Source organism: Stenella coeruleoalba (genome assembly GCF_951394435.1).
Source record: "Stenella coeruleoalba genome assembly, chromosome: 5".
NCBI classification, from domain to species: Eukaryota; Metazoa; Chordata; class Mammalia; order Artiodactyla; family Delphinidae; genus Stenella; species Stenella coeruleoalba.
This window is the reverse complement of record NC_137150.1, coordinates 40,546,314-40,564,386: the sequence shown is the minus strand read 5'-3', so window position 1 is coordinate 40,564,386 and position 18,073 is coordinate 40,546,314. Positions and strand designations below refer to the sequence as shown.

At 42.7% G+C, this 18,073-nt stretch overlaps 1 protein-coding gene across 1 annotated transcript in view; it reads left to right on the top strand.

Moving 5' to 3' along the window:
• Nucleotides 1–5,427: 5,427 nt before the first annotated feature.
• The window catches only part of LOC307186333 (uncharacterized protein), a gene marked incomplete at its 5' end in the record, with an annotated part of 54,124 nt that continues 41,478 nt past the window's right edge, over nucleotides 5,428–18,073 (top strand). The window contains one exon of the mRNA XM_079921399.1: nucleotides 5,428–5,467. Within this exon, the coding sequence (XP_079777525.1) occupies nucleotides 5,428–5,467 (40 nt within the window). The remainder of the gene's footprint in view (nucleotides 5,468–18,073) is intronic.

Below are 18,073 nucleotides of genomic sequence, written 5' to 3'. Positions count from 1 at the left end.
CAGCGAAGCGACCGGGCCCGTGAGCCATGGCCGCTGAGCCTGCGCGTCCAGAGCCTGTGCTCCGCAACGGGAGAGGCCACAGCAGTGAGAGGCCCGCGTACTGCCAAAAAAAAATTAAAAAAATAAAAAAATAACGATAAGGCGTTGGAGGCTTTGTCTTAGAGTGTGCGGTTTGGGGTATTTTGGGGCATTTATTTTCATATCTACATGTTTTATCTGCCTATAGTTCCCAACAGATGAAAATGACAATAAATATTTTTAAGACCTAGAATTTAATTTTTTCTTTATTGTTTGAAAGACAGTATCTTTCATAATTGGAGTCTGTGCAGTGTATTTATGTTTTATTATCCTTGGACATAGGGCTAAGCAACTTTATAAAACCCACAAGGCTTTTGAGTAATGTAAGCCTCTGTGATTCCCTCAGATTCTTTTTGGCACTATCAATATTTCATTGTTTACCATTTGCTGCATGGCTTGGAACACTTCTGTCCTCCTCCCAACCCAATAAAATTCTCTAGTTTAAGCAGTAGCTTCAGGGAATGAGGGGGGCGAGGTTGGCTGGGGCCTTCTGAAGCAGGGGGACAGGAAAAGGCATCTAAACCTACTTTAAGATGAACCTTTTGGATCCTTAGGTCCACAAAAGAGAGTTTTCAGAGTTGGAGTTGAAATATAGGAGACTGGGCATTTTATATTTTCTGAAAGGAATCTTCTCTGATTCACGTGGAACTTCAGTGCTGCTGACATAAAACTGCGACCCTCAGAAAATCAAACTGCACACAAATACATTTAAGAATTTATAAGCATGTTCTTGGCACAGACTCTAAAAACAATAAGTGAGTTTAATTGGTTTTCTAAATTTATAGGGTACCTTTTTTCAGCTACTCGCCCAATAAAAAGTGGAATTTTTATTTTGAAGTTGCCTTTGACATTCAATACAAGTGTATTTTAATTTTCAGTGACTTGGATGGCCTTTGTCCCTCTGTACTACACAATGGGCATAGGTTACCTTTCCTGCTAGTAATAAGAAAACTCTATTGTCATCCTCTGAATGCCGCTCTGTATTAGAAGCAAATTGGCTTACAGCAAAGTGATTCAGCTATACATATACATACATCTATTCTTTTTCAGACTCTTTTCCCTGTATAGGTTATTTTAGAGTATTAAGTAGAGTTCCCCGTGCTATACAGTAGGTCCTTGTTGATTATCTATTTTATATATAGTAGTGTGTGTATGTATATATTGCTGTATACCTGAAACTAACACAACATTGTAAATCAACTATACTCCAACATAAAATGAAAAAATTTTTAAATGTTAAAAAAAAAAAGAAAATTGAATAAAGACACAATGCAACCCATGAGGCCCTTAGGCATAAAGGTTTAAAGGATGTAGTTACAATTTCTTGCTTAGAGATCATCCCTGCTTCATCCTGCTTCTAGGACCCATAGTTGCAGCCTTGGTCCCAGAACCACTGCATCAGTTAGGAAAATAGAAAGTTAAGATGATGTGGGGAATAATTGTATAGTAGTACTAGCATCCTCTGCACACCCTCCCTCAACTCCCCTAGAAAAGCAGAGGAAATCTATTGAGTGAGGAGCCCTCCTTGGCCCCCTTCATGTTGAGTGTGAGCACACACTCAGGAAGGTATGTAAACCAGCCCTACATGCCTTTATCTCCCCCAATTTTTGCAGTAAATGTTTCAATTGCCCGTGTCAATTCTCTATCAAATCTCTACCCTGAGGATGATAAAAAACATGATTTGTCCATTTGATGTGGTATCTCTTTGCCCACTCTTGGACACTATGGGTTGTAAAGTGTGTTCCTTGGTCTGAAGAAATGTAACTCATTTCTTGGTCCAGACCGGCACAGTATCTTCTGCTCTACTCCTTTTATAGTGTTTTGAGCATTTGCATCTACCACTGGGGATGCAAAGCCCAATGTGAAATAAGTGTCTATTTCTGTCAGGACTCCGTCATAGCCTCCCGGGGCTACCGGCAGTGGCCCACTATAGTCTACTTGCCAGCTATGCTCGGGGGTCTTCTCCCTGGGAACCTGCTGCACAGCCAACTGTAGTCCCTGTCGTGTTGGCGGACAGGACAGTGCTGGTTGGCATTTTGTGCCTCTGTGGGTGAAGGAGGATTATGTCAACAATCAGCCTATCTCAGCATTGCTGCAGCTCCTCCCAGAGCCTCTTATTTCATGGACCCAGTTGAACACCTCGAGTGAGTGCACCAAGATACCCACTTGCTTGTTCCAATCATGGTCCGATCCGGGAAAGAGGTTGTCCTCCTGGGCATTGACATATCCTATTTAATGCTTCCCTTAAATTCCCATAGTGATTTCCATAGGACCATACCCCATATGGACATCCACTTAATAATCCAGTTTTCCACTGCTCATCTGTCTGACCCTGTGGCCAAGCCACCGGCCACTGTCCAAGAGGAGGAACACACCCAGATTTTGCGTCTCTAATTGTTGTTCACTGCAGGGAAAATACATGTAATCCAGCCCACTAAGCTGATTTGTTCTCAACTTTTTTTATTTTTTTAATGAGGCATGGCTTTATTTATTTATTTTGCAGTACGCGGGCCTCTCACTGCTGTGGCCTCTCCCATTGCGGAGCACAGGCTCCGGACGCGCAGGCTCAGTGGCCATGGCTCACAGGCCTAGCCGCTCCGCGGCATGTGGGATCTTCCCGGACTGGGGCACGAACCCATGTCCCCTGCATCGGCAGGCGGACTCTCCACCACTGCGTCACCAGGGAAGCCCGGTTCTCAACTTTTTCAATTATAGTTTTTCCATTAGTTGGTCACAGTGTGCAGCCTTCTAAACAGGATGCAGCCCATCCGCTTTAGAACTGCCATCCATAAGCCAATCAGCTTTTTGTAGGTTACTTGAGAGCTATTCATAAAAGACCACCCATGTGTCAATAGGATACAGTAGCTCCTCAGATGGTTCCAAAGTCGGCCCCAGAGGAAATGAGGCTACCTGCTTGTGAATATGATGAAAACCTCCTTGCCTTTCTCCAGAAGCATGTCCTGAATAAACCACTTCCATTTTATTATGGAGCTCTTCTGAGCACTGGCTTCCTTATTGGAGAGTTTCTCCAACATCACCCAAGACATAATGCGTGTTTCAGGTTTCAAGATTATTTTATGTCCTTCAGTCATAGAGGCAGCTTCAATCAATGCCCAATAATAGCAAGCCAATAATTGCCTCTCAAATGACTTGTACCATACTGCTGCATCTGAAAATTTTCTGGCCCTAAATCCCAGAGGTCACCACTGGGCAGTGTTCCTGGACTGTTGCCATAAACTCCAGTCTGTGTTACACACGAGTCGAAGATACTTCCAAAATCTTATCGGAGTATGAATCATAACGGCCCAATTTTGATTGAGCCATTGCTTTTGGCTGTTGTTACGACTCCCTTTCAAATACTGCTTTCTTTCAGGTAGTTTTACGATAGGAGTTAGCAATACTCCCAGATGTGGCATATGCATTCTCCAAATCCAGACCCTAAAGATGCTGTGCTCCTTACTTAGTGCCAGGGGTAGGTATGACACCTGTCTATTTTTAGTTGCCTGTGGAATGTCAGGGGTGGCTTCTGCCCAGGTTATTCCTAAGAATTTTACTGTTTGGGTGGGCTCTGGGATCTTTGCTGGATTTGTCAGCTATCCTCTGTTGGTCACGTGTGTTGCCACTGCATTTAAAATGTGCTTGCTTATTCCTCAGTTCCTGATATTATCATGATATCATCAATGTAGCATATTATCAAACCAAATGATGGCAGTCAGCTGGTGAATTCAAATAACCCTGGGGCCTTACAATAAATGTAAATTGGGATCCTTCCCAAGTGAAAGCAAACTGGTTGGCTCTTTTCTTAGATTGTGTCGAAGAAAAAAGCATTTGCAAGATCAACCGCTGAGTACCAATCCCCTCTCCATTGTATTTTTATACTGTTGCAACCATAGCAGGGACTGCTAATGTTGTAGGCGATACTGCTTTATTCAAGCCTTGATAATCTACTGGTAGTCTCCACGAGCCATCCACCTTTTCAGGGGCCACACAGGGCTAATGCACAGAGAATATGTTGGCAACAGCACTCCAACTCTAATATGTCATTAATTAAAGTGCAAATCTCTTTTTGTCCACTAGGCATCCAACACTGCGTCAAATTAACAACCTGTGTAGGGGCAAGCAAATCTATAGGTTCTCGCTGAGTATGTCCAATCAACGAGAGCCAAAAGGCAAACTTACATGCCTTCAGTTTCACAATACAGGATATAGGAAGTGTTCCCCAATCAGACACAATATCCATCTCAGTAATACATTCAGGTGGAGGAAACACAGCCACTTCACATTAAGTCTGTTCAAATGTTCCAATTTTCATCCAAACTTTCACCTTAATCCCATCACGGTTGCAGCTCCACATGCTCCCAAGATAACTTAGGTTTTGAAATCACCCAGAATAGTTTTTGTTCACCCTCTGGTCACTTTACCCACACATGCACATGGCCTTTGGTCCCCAGCTAGGGATCAGGCCAAGGGACCTTGGCTCTTTTGTCAATCTTCATCCCAATTAATTTGCTGACAATCGTCCCCTGTGATAAAAGGTCAGGTTTTTCATTGCCATCTTTTGCCTTCTAGCTTTAAAAATTCCTCCAGACTAGAGTAAATAGAGTGGATTTGTTTAAGGCCCTTTAATGTTGGGGTACCAGCAGGAGCTCCATCAGTCCACTCAACCTCCAACAGAGCCTCCTTAAGATGTTTTGACCCCATCAATGTCCTCCATATTCTGCCCATTTGTTTTTTCTTTTCTTTTTTTTTTTTTTTTTTTGGTGGTACGCGGGCCTCTCACTGCTGTGGCCTCTCCCGTTGCGGAGCACAGGCTCCGGACACGCAGGCTCAGCGGCCATGACTCACGGGCCCAGCTGCCCCGCGGCACGTGGGATCTTCCCGGACCGGGTCACGAACCCGTGTCCCCTGCATCGGCAGGTGGACTCCCAACCACTGCGCCACCAAGGAAGCCCCTCTGCCCATTTCTTAATAACTATATGAATATTTCCATCCTGGTAGGACTAGCCCCTTTGAAACCACTAGGTGATGTTCTGCGGGACTTTGAAGAGCTTTGCTCTTTTATGTTTTAGAGCAGAAAGAATTTAGCAAGAGGCGAAGTGGTAGATAAGAAGTGATTGATTAGAATAGGATGCCTGTGAGGCTTATAAGCGGGTAGGCAAGAGGGTGCCGCACCCTGAGAACTTAGTGGGCTACAGTTTTATAATTAAAGGGGTAAAAAAGGAGGGAGAAAAGACCACCTTCTTTCTCATTCTTGAATAGACGTCACGCTTCCATCATCAGCTCTCACTCCAGGTTGGGCAGGGGAGTTTTCTTGTCCCTACAAGGTCAAGCCAGGACTGTCGTGGCACGATGGAAATGAGCGAAAAGGCAGTAACATACGCTAAAAATAGTAAGTCATCTCAGGTTTTAGTATAATGTGACCTTTTCCTTATATTTTTGTTTTTAATGTGCCCAGAAGAGTATGTCCTAGGAATCATTAACCTACTGAGCTCACTGGGCAGGATGTTTTATTTTTTATTGTTTTGGGGCATCTCTCATGCTTCTGTTGCCTGGTTTTGTTGTTAAGCAAGCCTGCTTGGTTTTGTGGTTAAGCAAATCTGCTTTCTTGAGTGATCATTAACTTACATGGGTCTCCCATACTTCTTTTTTTTTTTTTTTTACTTACAATCCCCTAGTGGGATTAACTATTTAATTATCTACTTTGTCCCTTTACTCTGTCCCTATCACCTTGACTATCCCTTTCCCCCCTATGCTTTTGTGAATGGATCCAATTTTCTTAGACTAAGGGTGAACTGAGATAACAATTCTGTTATGGTCTCTTGAACTGTTGCTTGATTTTGCAGCAGTAGGTTTACACGAGGTGTCTGTGCAAAAGGGGCTCTCTTGATCACAGCATTTGCTATGATCTAAGTTAAGGAGCATATTACATAGGTGCACATCCTGGTCATCATAGAGTCAACCCAGCGTGGACTGCATATGCAGCATAAGGGCTGCCTCATCTGGGGAGTTCCACTCAGCATTTAAGGAGGGGAGCCATCAGCTAACATTCTCAGGGAAAAGAAACCTTACCGTGGCTTTTATCCAGTCCCTCAGGCTAGCTGTCCCTTCAGGAACAACCTACTGTGTGTTTGGATCATATATAGCCATCTCTGATTTCTGATTGTTCAATAGTAAGCTGTAGGTCCTGGATCAATCAAACATGCAAAGCCAAGTAGACCAGTCCTAAGTTAAGTCACACTCATTACCCATTTTAGTAAAAGTTCAGGAAGCTGATGATATCGATCTACAAAATGAGATAGCTCCTTCACACTGTATCCTTTGGTTTAATAGTTTCTTGGTTTTTCACACCCTTAATACCTGCTTCCCTTCACCACCTGGACTACTTCCTTGGTGACCAGAGGTTGTAGAGGTATTATCTGTTGTGCCAGCATCATTTGTCCCTTTGGTAGTAGCCCTGAGGGTAGCAACCATAGCTCAGACCCACCAAATCCAAGCATGGCACAGTGCCAGGATCTGCCTCAATGCTCCTTTTACTTTCGTTTTAGTAATTACAGATAAAAATAAACAAGGGGTTATATATTTAACTTGTTTCTCATAGTTTTGCATTCTTTTCTGTATCCAGTTGGCCAGCTCTCTGGGAGTTGGGGCCATCATTTCTAATTCCAATTGGTAACCTTTATCTCTGTAACTGACAGGAGTGTAGCTGACGTCTCATCCCTATTTTGAGAGATGAGAGAACTAAAGTGCAGAGAGGTTATGTAGCATGCCCAAGGTCACACAGCAAGAGAATGACAGAACCAATATTTGAAACCAGCCCTATCTGACTTCACGGCCCTGCCCTTAACCATTAGCAACACTTCCTTCTATAAACAGATTCTAAACCTTAAAATCTAGAAGCTTCTCCCATCCCATTGGGCATTTTTTATATTATTCCATGGAAATTCCCTCTCTTCAACCTCTTCTCCCTTTGAGATTGGACAGTCCACTCAATCTTGCTTAGCTTCAGATGTGTATTGGGGGCCAGGAACATCCTCTGGGCTCCTCTTTGGGCTTCTTATCTGTTTCTACCCCAGGACCTTTGCTGGGCAGGAGGAGATGGCAGTTCAAATAGATTAGTGATTCTTAAACTTGGTTGTATGTTGGAATTACCCAGGGAGATTTAAAAAATACTAATGCCCAGGGTCACTTCCTAAAGAGCCTGATTTATTTGGTTGATTTCTGTCTTAGTCTTTTTGGGCTGCTATAACACAATACCAGAATACCAAATAAGTTTCCATATAAAGAATGGAAACTTATTTCTCACACTTCTGGAGGCCAGAAAGTCCAAGATCAAGGTGCAGAAAATTTGGCATCTGGTAAAAACCCACTTTTTGGTTTATAGACAGCTTGTCTTCTTGGTGAGTCCTTACATGGTGGAAAGGGTGAGGGAGCTCTCTGGAGCCGCTTTTATAAGGGCACCAATCGCATTCATGAGGACTCCACCCTTATGACCTAACCACCTCCCAAAGGCCCCACCTCCACATACCATCCCACTGGGGATTAGGTTTCAGCAAGTGCATTCTGGGGGGGACATAAACATCCAGTCTGTAGCAATTATTAGTGGGTTGAATGGTTACTCCCAAAAAGTTATGTTCACTTCCTAGAAACTGTGAATGTAACTTTATTTGGAAAAAGGTTCTTTGCAGATGTAATTAAGCATATTGAGATGATATCATCCTGGATTATCCCAGTGGGCCATATTTCCAACAAGTATCCTTATAAGAGACACCCAGATGAGAGACACATGCAGAAGAGGAAAAGGACAGGTGAAGATGGAGGCAGCTATGCAACCACAAGCCCAGGAACATCTGGAGCTACCAGAAGCTGGAAGAGACAGGAAAATCCACCATCCCCCCCACCCCTGAGCCTTCAAAGGAAGAGTGGCCCTGCTGACACCTTGATTTCAAACTTGCAGACTCTAGAACAGTGAGAGAATAAATTTCTGTTGTTTTAAGCCACCATGTTTGTGGTGATTTGTTGCACAGTCACAGAAAACTAATACAGTTGGGGCATGGCCTGGGCATTGTATGTTTTAATCCCTGGGTGATTCTAATGCACAGCTAGGGTGGGAAACACTGGAATAGGGCATTTAAAAAAATTTTTTATTGGAGTATAGTTGATTTACAATGTTGCGTTAATTTCAGGTATACAGCAAAGTGAATCAGTTATACATATACATATACCCACTCTTTTTTAAGTTTCTTCTCCTGTATAGGCCATGGAATAGGGCGTCTTGGAAACATCTCCCCTAGCAGTTTCCCTCAGGTCCGGGCGTAAATGCTTTTTGCAATATTGTGATATCTTGGGACTTCCCTGGCGGTCCAGTGGTTAGGACTCCGTGCTTCCACTGCAGGGGGTGTGGGTTCGATCCCTGGCTGGGGAACTAATACCCCACATGCCATGCGGCGCCACCAAAAAAAAAAAAAAATTGTGATGTCTTCTTACTTACGTTTTTATTATCTTTGAACAGAGCAAATATTTGGCGCACTATGGAAGCAGCCAGGGTATACAAAGTTTATGGTGCTTAAAAATACAAACACTGCATACGTATATAAGGTGTAAAAAGCTTTATGTACAGGTATGTAGGTATCTGTATCTTGAGTACAAATCCCTACACCCAGGATTTTTCCCTTTAAGCCTGCTTGGGCTGTATCTGCTACTGCTTTGTCTGATTTATGAACTATCCTGTCCCTTTTTCCTCCTGCCTTCCTGCTGCCTGTTCTTGAGCAGTTTATTCCAGGGCTCATTAGCACCGCTGGAAAGACTAGCCTGAGGAAGGAAAAGGGACGATGCCAGCTGCACACCTGCGGTTGCTCTGTCTGCAGGGCTGAGGGGAAGTTGAGTGACAAGGAGGAGATGGCCTTTGTGAGGTTTCTGGTGTTCTGCCCTGTCTCTGTATCACTAGACAGGGAGATACTGTTTCTAATGTATAGTCACTTTTCAGTATAAACCTTGAGGATGAAAATGCTGGAATATGTTGGGCAGTATCTGTACTCAGATAAAGAGACTTTGTCACTCTCTTAAGGGAGTGGGGAGTAACTGAACTGATATTCTGAGAGTTTCCAGGGACTGGGATTCAACACATATTTTTGTTTTTATTTGTATTTTCAACACAAATTTGATAGTCTCTGAGGCCTAAGATTTCTCCGTCATACCCTGTCTCTTCACACATACACACACACACACACACACACACACACACACACACACATGCTGTATCTGTATCTGTCTATATATATACACACTCATATTGATATATATGTAAAAACATATATATTGATACTGATATATACACCGATATATTCTACAATGTGGATTACCCTCAAAAACATTATGCAAAGTGAAAGAATCCAGGCACAAAGGCTACATATTGTATGATTCCATTTATATAAAGTGTCAAGAAAGGGCAAACTTATAGAGTCAGAGAGTAGATTAGTGGTTGCCTGAGGCTGGAGATGGGAATAGGGATGAACTATGAATAGGTAGGAAGGATCTTTCTGGGATGATGGAAATGTTCTCATGGATGAAAATGTGATGGTTGCACAACCTGGTAAATTTACTAAAAATCATGGAATCATAAACTTAAAGTTATTTTATGGCATGTAAATGATACCTCCATAAACTTGTTTAAATATATGTATATGTATGTATGTATGTGTGTAAATATATATATATGTAATATCTAATTTAACCCTGTTACTATCAGAGTCGCACATTAAAATTTTTCATCTTTAGTGGCAGAGCCTCCTTCGCTTTGAAGGGCCTGGGCACCATGCACCTGTCCGGTCCTGGGAAGTCAAGAGGCCAACACCTGTGAGTGTAATCTGACGCCCAAGGAGTTTTACTCACCAGGCCTTCAGGTTAGTCCAGGGGTTTTCTCCTGCTGGATAGTTTGGAAAAATGACACTGTATTTTCCTCCTGTCAGCATCGTACTGGGATATGTACAAAGGTTTTATTATCATCTTCCACGGGAAAATCATTAAAACCATATTACTACTATACACTCTACATAGGGTCTTGGTTTTACTTCCTGTATCAGTCAGAGTGGACTGGGTTATGCTGCAGTAGCAAAAGATATCCAAATCTCAGTGACTTAAAAGAACAATAGTTTATTATACACTTTTGCTACATAATGTTGAGGGTCGGTGGGGGGCTTTGCTCTGTGTGGTCCTTACTCAGGGATTCAGGTTGACAGAGCCTCCACCATCTAGATGTTGCCAGTACCACAGCAGGAGGAAGGAAATATGAAGGATTATATACTGTTTTTATTTAATTTTAATTTCATTATTCTTATTATTTTTTAGTTGAAGTATAGTTAATTTACGACGTCATGTTAGCTTCAAGTGTACAGCAAAATGATTCAGTTATACATACATACATATATATGTATATATATTTTTTTCAGATTCTTTTTCCTTATAGGTTATTACAGAATATTGAGTATAGTTCCCTGTGCTATACAGTAGGTCCTTGTTGGTTACCTACTTTATATATAGTAGTGTGTATCAGTTAATCACAAGTTCCTAATTTATCTCTCCCCTGCCTCCCCCATACTGGTTCTTAAATGCTTCTACCCAGAGGTCACAAGTGTCTCTTCCACTCATGTTTTTTTTTTTTTTTGCAGTACGCGGGCCTCTCACTGTTGTGGCCTCTCCCGTTGTGGAGCACAGTCTCCGGACGCGCAGGCTCAGCGGCCGTGGCTCACGGGCCCAGCTGCTCCGCGGCATGTGGGATCTTCCCGGACCGGGGCACGAACCCGCGTCCCCTGCATCAGCAGTCGGACTCTCAATCACTGCACCCCCAAAGAAGCCCTCCATTCATGTTTTATTGGACTGAGCAAGTCACATGACATCACCTAACTTCAAAGGAACAGAGAAGTGTAATCCTCCCTCCTGTGAGGAAATAGAGAGGAACCCGAAGTGGGAGGACAATAATAATGCCTGTCATACCCACTCTCAGCAGAAGGCAGCAGAATGGTAAGGGCTTACAAGATGCTCTCTGCTGGGGGAGGGTGACCAACTGTCTCGTTTTGCCTGAGGAGTTTCCTCAGGACATGGCACTTTCTGTGTTAAAACTGGGAGAGTTTCAGGCCAATTGAGATGGTGGGTCACCCATGCTATGTTCTGCCTTGGGTTGCACATCCTGAGGATGGCGGATGGAGGCATCTCTCTGCCCATGAATACACCTTTCAGAAAGTCAGTTCCAGGGACTTCCCTGGTGGCGCAGTGGTTAAGAATCCGCCTTCCAATTCAGGGGACACAGGTTCGAGCCCTGGTCTGGGAAGATCCCACATGCCACGAAGCAACCAAGCCCGTGCACCATAACTACTGAGCCTGTGCTCTAGAGCCCTCGAGCCACAACTACTGAAGGCCGCGTGCCTAGAGCCCATGCTCCGCAACAAGAGAAGCCACCACAGTGGGAAGCCCAAGCATTGCAACAAAGAGTAGCCACCGCTCGCTGCAACTAGAGAAAGCCCGTGTTCAGCAACAAAGACCCAACACAGCCAAAAATAAATAAATAAATGTATAAAAAAAAAAAATCTAAAAACTGAGGTTACTACAGAGTTCTCACTGGCCTCTAACTCTAAGAGGGAACTGGAGTACTGTCTCCCCTGTCAGGGCCTAGAAACTTCCCTTGCTCATTCAAAAGCCATCAGTGTTGGCCTTCACCACATGCCTGAGGCTTTGGTTGGTGAGAGCCCATCTCTGGCTTCAGGACAGCCACCTCATACTGTGAATGGGGTAGGGGGGGTTGTCCTTGAACCACCATTCAGAGACAGCCTCCCACCTTGGAGTAAACCTGCATTTCACAGAAGGACAACGAGGTCTTTCAAAGGCTTTAATAACAATACTACCAGTGATCACACCTCTGTCCGAGTGCTTACACATACTGTTTTATTAAAAGCTTTTTAAATCCCAGTATGACAATCAAGGATAACCAGACTGGAGAGTTACTTGCACAAGTTCACAGAGTGGAAAGTAGCAGGGAAAGGGTAATAAGACTGCCTCTTAAATCCCCAACTCAAAGGCCTACTGGGCCCATTTCAGTCTATGAAGTGAGTCTATCCCATCCCAAGGCGGTTACATGCAGCTGATGAAGCTTAAGCCTTAGAGCTCCTTAACTGCACAGGGCACTTAATGTCTTCCATGGTCATGTGTTTTTGTAAAATTTGCAAAAGTAGGCTACATGTATATTCTTTTTCTGAAAGAAGTGTTATATTCTTCAGACCCCACAACCTGATTGACTCCAGAGCATCAGAACATGTCCTCTAAGCTCTTCAACTCCTCCTCATGCTTCAGATGGCAAAAGGGCATGACTTTCCTCTGCAAAACCTTCCCCATCTCTCTGTATAGCCATTTCCCCCTATTGTACATTTTCAGAGCACCAGGTACCTCCCATTCATAACCAGAGCTGCAATTTTAACATTGACTTGTGCAATTATGTGAGAGACTGAGAGACTGTTCACTTCAGGAAGGCAGAGCCCATGTCTACCTTCACTTGTATCTCCAGTGCCTATCAGGGTGCTTGGTACATGGTCAGAGCTCAATAAATGTTGCATAAAATAATGTCAGAATATTGTGTATATTGTGTGCATAAAAATTATTTTAGTTAAGTTTATTTTGAAGAATTTGTTGTACCCTTAGAAATAATTGGAGACCACCAGAAATTCTGCAGAATTAGGGCTGAGTGTCACTGCTCTAGGTTAATATCTAGATATTGTATCTAAATATATCTAGATAATATAGGGTGACACACATACACTCTAGTGGGATCACCATTTCTAGCTGGGGAAACTAAACCCCAGTTGTCTGAGAATCTGAAAATATCTCATTTTTAATACTGCATTTACCTCCAGAATTCCTTGAAATACAGATAGGAGAAAACTCAGCAATGACACAATACCCAGCAAACAATCCTTGTGGGATGCTGACAGTAGAGTTCAAGTTTGAGAGTCATCATACATCGTTGTAGCTTCAATCTGGTGCTTCAGTTATACAATCCTTCTCAATATTATCAGTAGTTAACATTTATTGAATACTTGCTTTGTGCCAGGCACTGAGCTAGTTACCTTACACAGACTAGCTAAATCCTAACAATGTGCTTATGATACTACTATCCTCATTTTACAAAAGACAAAACTGAGGCTCAGAGAGGATAAGTTAACTTGTCCCAGGTCACAGAGTGGTGAAGCTTGAGGAGGAAAAGACTCCTGGTTGTCCTAATATTCATTCTACCCTTCTTTCTTTCTTAGTAAAATCTATAAATTCTAGATGAGCACATGGCTGCCAGTATAATGTCTGTATTCCCCAGCCTGCCTCGGATCTAGCCATGAGATGAAGCCCAGACCCGTGGGAAGCGGGCAGAATTCGTGCTTGCTTGTAGAAGGAAGGGATGTGGACTTTTGTTCTTTCTTCCTTCTCCACTGGCTGGAAAGTAGACTTGGTGACAGAATTGGGAGAAACTGCCCTGATGGTTATGGCCAGACTAAATTCACTGGGATTTGAAGCCAGATCTGTCTAATGCTAGAGTCTATGCTGAGCAAGGCCTTCAAAGGCCTTTCAAAGGCAACTGTGTTTATGAAGAAATTAGCAGAACTCAGCAGTAACCTGCTCCTGGAAACAAAAAGGCGTTGGCAATAAACCCGCATTGGGAGGGATGTCCACTCCAAAACTTATTAACTGAGTGACCATGGGCAAGTTTCTTAATCTCTCTGTCCCTCAGTCTCCTTATCTGTAAAATGGGAATGATAATAGTAGCTACCTCATCAGGCAGATGTGAGGACTAAGCAAGACAATACACATGAAAGAGCTCAGCGCTATTGCCAATTATATTGTAAAGAGCAGTGAAAATTAGTGATTACTATTATTGTAATTATTCCACTGTATAATCAACTGCAGAGTGTTGATAATATTGTTGATAGCACCAAAGGGGATTTAAGATGATATCTTTTATTTATTTATTTATTTTTTTGCCGTGCCACGCGGCTTGTGGGATATTAGGTCCCCAACCAGGGATTGAACCCGTGCCCTCGGCAGTGAAAGCATGGAGTCCTAATCACTGAACCGCCAGGGAATTTCCAAGATAATATATTTTAAATGCTTGGTATAATCTTTAGCATATAGTAGGCACACCACAAATGGTAGTTTTTATGAATACATACATATTCAAAATAGGAAAGGAGCCCTCTCCCCACAAAAAAGGCAAGGAAATGAATGTGAATAAAGACATTTCAGTTTAGATAGGATGGTGTTAATGTGTATTTTTCATCATCTATTTGCAGAGCAGGGATTATAACAATAAAAAAGAAACCCTAATATTCCTTTCTCTACTGCTTTAACTGAAAAGCTATTTCCTAGGGCAGGCTTTGCCAAAGACATTTGACCTTGAGACCTCACCCAATTTAAAGCCCTGCTGAAAATCCTTTCACTTAAATGTAACATCAATGACAAAGAAATAACTAGAGTTAGTGAAATTCACAACAGATGATAAAAGAACTGTAGGGTGTGACCTACCGTTAAGAGACAGATGAAAGGAAACTATTGTGTCTTTCTAGAGAAAAAAAAACAGACTCATTTGAAAAACCCAAAATAAACATTGATTTTAAGAACAGAAGATTGAATTCTGGTCTTATCATTATCCTGGTCCTTTAGCTGCCTTTGAACCTCCTAGAATTGGTCATAGGAACTTGTAGAAGAATGTGGAAAGTATGAGGATAAATAACAAATAATTGAAATGGTCATTTTAGTTCTTTAAAGTAGTTCAAAAGAAACATTTAAGATTTTCTCAGTTACTTTCTGCAGAAGACTCTAAACAATGAAACAACTTTAGTGTGATCATTTCCTTCCATCTGGGTTGCTAGGGTTTCCTTTATTGCTCATTCATACGCACATCATCACTAATATTAATTAGTAGCTTTTCCTGGTAATAGTTTTACCACAACACAAGGAGAGAAACACAACACAAGCTGATCCTGGGACCAGCATCTTGGTGGATGAGTCGATCCAGTTAGACGTGTATTTGTGGAATGTTACTAGAGTGCTAAGGAACACCTTTTATTGGAATAACACATTACAGTTTTCAATTTACTTTCACACACATGAACCCATGTGGCTGTGGTTCCAGCGTCACAGTACGAGGGCTTGAAGATCTGGGGTCTTAGCACTCTCAGGTCGCTCTGTGCCTCTCTTTTCCAATATGTGAAATGGAGGTAACGCTACTTTATCTGTCATACGGAGTTGTCCTGTTGGTTCAAATGAAAATATATGCATGGGAATGCTTTGCAAACTGTAAAGTTCTGTGTCAATAGAAACTATCACTTTAAAGTAATATTAGAGATGAAGAAATCAGGCTATGAAATGTCCTTGCACTTGCTAAAGTTGTCTGGGCAGGTAATGGCGGAGCTAGACTCCACCATTCCTTCAAAAAGAAATACATAGGGAGAGGAGGTCTGTCATTCTTTTTGGCCACCCAGCAGCTGAACCCCCTTGCCTTTGTTTTGAAGAATCCCTCCACCTCAGAGGCACATGCCTCCTTTCTGTTCCTTTTCCTGGCCTCACCTAAGCCGGGGGTTGGGCTGTGACCTGGGCCCCCAGGCTGCTGTCCTCACTGAGCTCCTCTGAGGAGTGACTTGGATTTTGTTCCAGATGTTAACATCCCAAATCTGGTCCTCCTGAAGAAGCGTCTGTGAACTACCCAGTATCTTTAAAATCAGTGCTCTCCAAACTGTAAGGTGGCTACAAATCACCAGGAGATTGTGTTAAAAGGTAGAGTGGGACTCAGCAGGTCTGGGTGGGCCTGAGATTCTGCGTTTCTAACAAGCTTCCAGGTGATGCCCCCGCTGCTGGTCTGTGGACCCCACTTTGTGCAGCAAGCCTTTTCTAAATTTGTTCTCAGTTTAACTAATACCCTGACTAATATTACAGAGTCTGTCATCAAAAATGGGGGGAACAGGGTTTATTCATAAAACAGTACTGAAACACATGAAAAGGAAAACGTGCAATTTTTCTAGGATGACAATTATTCTATTGTCTTCTAGAAAAAAGCCTGGATGATGTTTAACTTTCAAAATTAAGGTGAATCAAAATTGTGTTGAGGGACTTCCCTGGTGGCGCAGTGGTTAAGAATCCGCCTGCCAATGCAGGGGACACGGGTTCGAGCCCTGGTCCGGGAAGATCCCCCAGGCTGTGGAGCAATTAAGCCCGTGCGCCACAACTACTGAGCCCACGTGCTGCAACTACTGAAGCCTCTGCGCCTAGAGCTTGTGCTCGGCAACAAGAGAAGCCACCGCAAGGAGAAGCCCGTGCACTGCAGTGAAGAGTAGACCCCGCTCACCGCAACGAAGAGTAGACCCCGCTCGCCGCAACTAGAGAAAGCCCACCCGCAGCAACGACGACCCAATGCAGCCAAAAAAAAAAAAACCCAAAAAGTTAAAAAAAATGTTGTGTTGTGACATTTTATTGTTCTGTAACAGCCCTAGAGTTAATTGAAGACACAGTGATGTACTGTAAAACTAGATGTGGAAATGATTCTTTGAGGTAGTTACATCTTCAGAGGCACGATTACAGTGGGAGCATGATGAGTGTAGGAGGAATGCCAACTTCCTGACTAAATTCACTTTCTTGGAATCTCTTCCTCATACACTCCCTGTCTCTTTAAGTAACTGAGACAAAGAGAAAGTTCAGCTAGATAAAGGCAGAAGCAGAGTGGCCCTCCCTAAAATTATGGTAACAGGTGTCAGCCATAGAAGCCTAAAGACTAGTGTCTAAGTCATCTGGAGCTGCCATAACAAAATACCATAGCCTGGGTGGCTTAAGCAGACATTTCTTTCCCACAGTTCTGGAGGCCAGCAGATTTGGTCTTTGGTGAGGGTCTGTCTCCTGGCTCACAACTAGGCTGCCTTCTTGCTATTTCCTCATATGGTGGAGAAAGAGCTCTGGTGTCTTTTTCTCTTCTTATAAGGATATGAATCTCATTTTGGAGGGCTCACCTTCATGACCTCGTCTAAACCTAATTACCTCCTAAAGGCCTCACTTCCTAATGCCATCACATTGGGGGGTTAGGGCTTCAACATATAAATTTGGGGGCCGGGAAGGGGGGGGAAGATTCAGGCCATTACAATTAGATAAAAGATTCTTCTAGATTCTTCTAGATAAATGATTTAGCTTCAGTGCTGGGAGTCTGTCAGTTCTGGGCAAAGTTCCCTGTTGTCAGTGGTGATGTGTTTTTGCTGTAATGAACATGCACTGTGGTGAGCTCTGACTGACAGCAGAACAGTGGGCAACACCCTCTTTCCCTGTGGAGCCTGGAGGATGGCACGTTTTGTCAGTTGGAGAAGCAGATGCATAGCAAGCCCTAGGATGCCATGTAAAGTACCTTAAACAAAAAAGTTGGATGCCCTTGTTCTAGAAAACAAACAATGCAAGCTCCAAGGTAGCTCAGAACTCAAGAGAATATATCAAATGGCCTTTAGGAAGAAAACCAAGAGTTGCTTGAACACATAAATAAAGATTTCCCCTGGCTAATGTCAGCACCCAAAGAACATCTTACTGTTGGTTTCTTGTCTGCACCTGCCTTTCCAAGACGGAAACAGAAAACAAGAGTCTAGGACACAGAGAAAACAGACATGGAGAGAAAACTGAGTAGTTTTTTGCCATAATTAAGTCAGAAAATGGCTGGTCTTCTCTGAATCACAGCTTACATAAGCAATTCTCACCCTGGTATTGCAGTATTTAAGGAATTCTCCTAGATGTCTTCAGGAAATCCTCTCTTCAAATCTCTCTCCACTAACACCCCTTCTCCAAAAATTAAAATAAATAAACCTACATTTTTAATCTAAAAACGTGCATGACACATACAAATTTCATAGAGTACATTTAATATCAAAATCAGATAAAGTATTTTTAACAGAATAGTGCTAATAAATAAATAATAGTGTTAATAATAAATAAATAGCAA